At 68.3% G+C, this 3,023-nt stretch overlaps 1 protein-coding gene across 1 annotated transcript; it reads right to left on the minus strand.

Annotated features, from left to right (window-relative positions):
• Positions 1–520: 520 nt before the first annotated feature.
• Positions 521–2,039, minus strand: LOC109256056 (histone H1.10). Its single transcript, XM_019430990.2, has one exon. The coding sequence runs from the start codon at positions 1,652–1,654 to the stop codon at positions 1,013–1,015; it is 642 nt and encodes a 213-aa protein (XP_019286535.1). The 5' UTR covers positions 1,655–2,039; the 3' UTR covers positions 521–1,012.
• Between the last annotated feature and the right edge of the window lie 984 nt (positions 2,040–3,023).

Below are 3,023 nucleotides of genomic sequence, written 5' to 3' on the forward strand. Positions count from 1 at the left end.
CAACTTGTCCAGGAATCCTCCGGGGTCCCGCGTGTGCACTCCAGATGAACAAACAAGCTGAGGATCCCTGCCTTGCTCAGGCCACACCTCGGGTTGTGCTCAGTGTGCCAGAGCCCGAGGCCTCCACATCCCTCTCACATCAACACAAAGTCTCAGTGAATTCGGAATAACTAACCTTTGCCAAGGCTCATCCTGGAGGGACCTCGTACGTGCTGAGGGGCACTGACCAGTAAGCCCAAAAAGCCATGGCTGTCCCCTCCCCCTCTCCCCACCCCCTGTCGGGGACCGGAGCAGCCTATCTCCAGCATGTTTCCACCTCCGCACACTAGAGATCGGTCCCTTGAGGCTCCTTCCGGCATCAGCCAGGCGCCCCCTCCCCGCAGTTTCCACCCCTCACGGGGAACTCCAGGCCTACCTAGCTAACATCCGGGGTACCCAAGACCCTTGGGACCCACCATCCAACCCAAGCTGCTCGCCGACCGCACCCATCCCTACTCCACTCGGAAGAAAACGAGAGCGGTTCAAAGGTTTAAACAATTTATTGTGCCCCAAAAAGGCCAACGGGAGGAAAGGAAGGCCGCGCGGCCCCGCGCCCCGAGCGATTGTTTGTCGCGCACCCAAAGGCGGAGGGTGGGGAGTGGGGAAGGGCGGCGCGGCGGCGGCGTCTCAGCGCACCAGGGCCCGGCCAACCCGCGGCCCCCGCCCTGGCAGGCAGGCGCGGCCTCGGCCATTGGCGCCTAGGGGCCGGTTACCATGGAGACAGCCGTTGCCAAGGGCGAGAGCCAATAGGGGCGTCGCCTGGCCGTTTCAAAAATCTAAAGCAAAAACAACAACAAAAAACCGCTACCGCGGCGGGGGAGGGGGGGGCAGGAAAGGGGATGGAGGGAGCCCCGGGCCCTCCGTGCGGCTCAGAGCAGGGGCGGCGGTGGCCTGGCCGGGCAACCGTACAAAAACCTACATACACTTGGGGTAGAAAAACCGAACACCGGAAAGACCCGGCAGGCCGGCGAGCTCACTTGCGGCCCTTGGGCACCTTGGGGACGCTGGGCTTGGCCGCCTTCTTCACCTTCTTGCCCCCGGCAGCCGCCGCCTTCTTAGCCTTGCTGCCTTTGTCCTTCTTGGAGGCGGCGCCCTTCTTGTGCGAACGCTTCTCGGGCTTCTGGCCCTTGGCCGGCTTCTTGTCCGCGCGCCGGGGGCCGGCCGCGCCCGGGGCCGCCTTCTTGGCCTTGTGCGCGGCGGGCGCCGGGGCGGTGGCGGCCGCTGTGGCTCCGCGCCGCTCGCCGCCGCCCTCCAGCTTCTTGCGGTTGAGCTTGAAGGAGCCGTTGGCGCCGGTGCCCTTCACCTGCAGGAGCGTGTCGTTCTGCACCAGCGCCTTGATGGAGTACTTGAGGTAGGTGCGCCCGTTCTGCTGGTCGAACCACGCCACCTTCTTGGCCTCCGTGTAGATCTTGGCCAGCGACGAGCCGTTGCGCTCGCCCAGCCTGCGGATGGTCTCCACCACCAGCTGGCTGTACTTGCCCGGCTGGTTCTTCTTCTTGTTGTTCTTCTTCTTCTTGGACGGGGACAGCGCTGCCGAGCCGCCAGCCTTGGCCGCCTTCTTGGCCGCCCCCTCGGCGGTCGTCAGCGGCAGGGCCTCCTCGAGCTCCACAGACATGGTGGCGAGCGGGTTGGTGGCGGGCGGGGCGCGGAAGCCCGGGGGCCGCGCCGGGAAGAGGAAGGCGAGAGGCCGAGGGGGCGCCGGGGGACTGGGGGCGCGCGGCGGCTCCAGGCGGGAGCGGCCGCGGCCGGGCCTGGGGCCGGGCGGCAGGGCTGGGGTGGGGGCCGGGCCGGCCGGATCCGGGGTCCTGGGCCGGGGCCGGGGCCGGAGCCGGAGCCGGAGCGGAGGGGCCGGAGCGGAGGGCGCCGGAGCCGGGACCCTGCAGGAGCGAGGAAATCGGCCGAGGGAAGCGCCGCTGCTGCCGCTACCACCGTTGTCGCCGGAGCTCGCTGGGCGTGCGCGCTGCGCTCTGGTGAGGAGGGCGCTCCGCTCCGCCTTTATAGCTCCGTGGCGGACCACGTTGAGAACAACAACAGCCTGGTCTGGAGCCAGCGCCAACTTGTGCTTCTTGGAGCCCCTTCCTCGGCCTCTGGCTTCCCGGGCAGCGCCTCCCGGGCGCCACCGAGCCCACCGCCGAGCGCCCCGGACAGGGCCCGAGCCTGCGGCGCAGCGGAGAAGCGGCCTGCGCCCAGGAAGGGCTCGACAAAGGGGAACGGAGGGGTGCACCCTAGGCTGCGGGAGCGCGAGTGGAGGGGGGCACCCGGTTTGGAGACGAATAGCTCGGGCCCCGGGGGAGGCCGCGCGGCGCGGAGCTTTGCGGCCGGCAGCCAAGAGTGCGCCACGGCCACCTAAGCCCCGAGCGCGTCCAGGGGGCCCCAGGCCTGCCCGCAGGACAAGCTTTAATTTGTCCGAACTAACACAGGGCACGCCCTCACGTGGTCGGCTGGGGCAATGTGAAGTGTGCTAGGACATCTTCGAGGGGGGTCTCCACCCGAGTCCGAGGGGATGGCGGCTGGAGGCGCCCTCCAGCTGTGCGCCCGGGGTCTTGTTAGGCCTAAGGGGCCCGGGCACCGCCCGAGAGGACGTGGGGGACGACCGCAAGTGTCTCTCTGAGGACATTTCTTAGCCCCCCACCCCCACTGGCGCTGATGCTCTAAGTGCCCCATTTTGTGGTGCGCGAGTAGCCGCCACGGTCCCCCCCCCCGCAAAGCCAAATGTCGGCTCCACGGTGAAGCAGGTTGAGCGAAATGTCGGGGTGCGACCCCCGAAGGAGTTCTCGGACAGGATGGGGGAGGGGAGTTGCTCCGGCCACACCCCTCCCATTCTCGTCGGGAGAGTGCGATTGAGAGCGGGTCCTGGAGACCGCTCGCCCGGCTCCTTTCTCCTGGTACCAGGCGAAGTCCTCCGCAGAGGATCGTGCAAGTCTGGCGGCCCTGAGCTGGGCGGGGTCCAGTGTCGCGGGTGCGGAGGAGGCGCCGGACGGTCT

Source organism: Panthera pardus, unplaced genomic scaffold, assembly GCF_024362965.1.
Source record: "Panthera pardus isolate Hobbes unplaced genomic scaffold, ASM2436296v1 HiC_scaffold_8, whole genome shotgun sequence".
In the NCBI taxonomy this organism is placed as follows: Eukaryota; Metazoa; Chordata; class Mammalia; order Carnivora; family Felidae; genus Panthera; species Panthera pardus.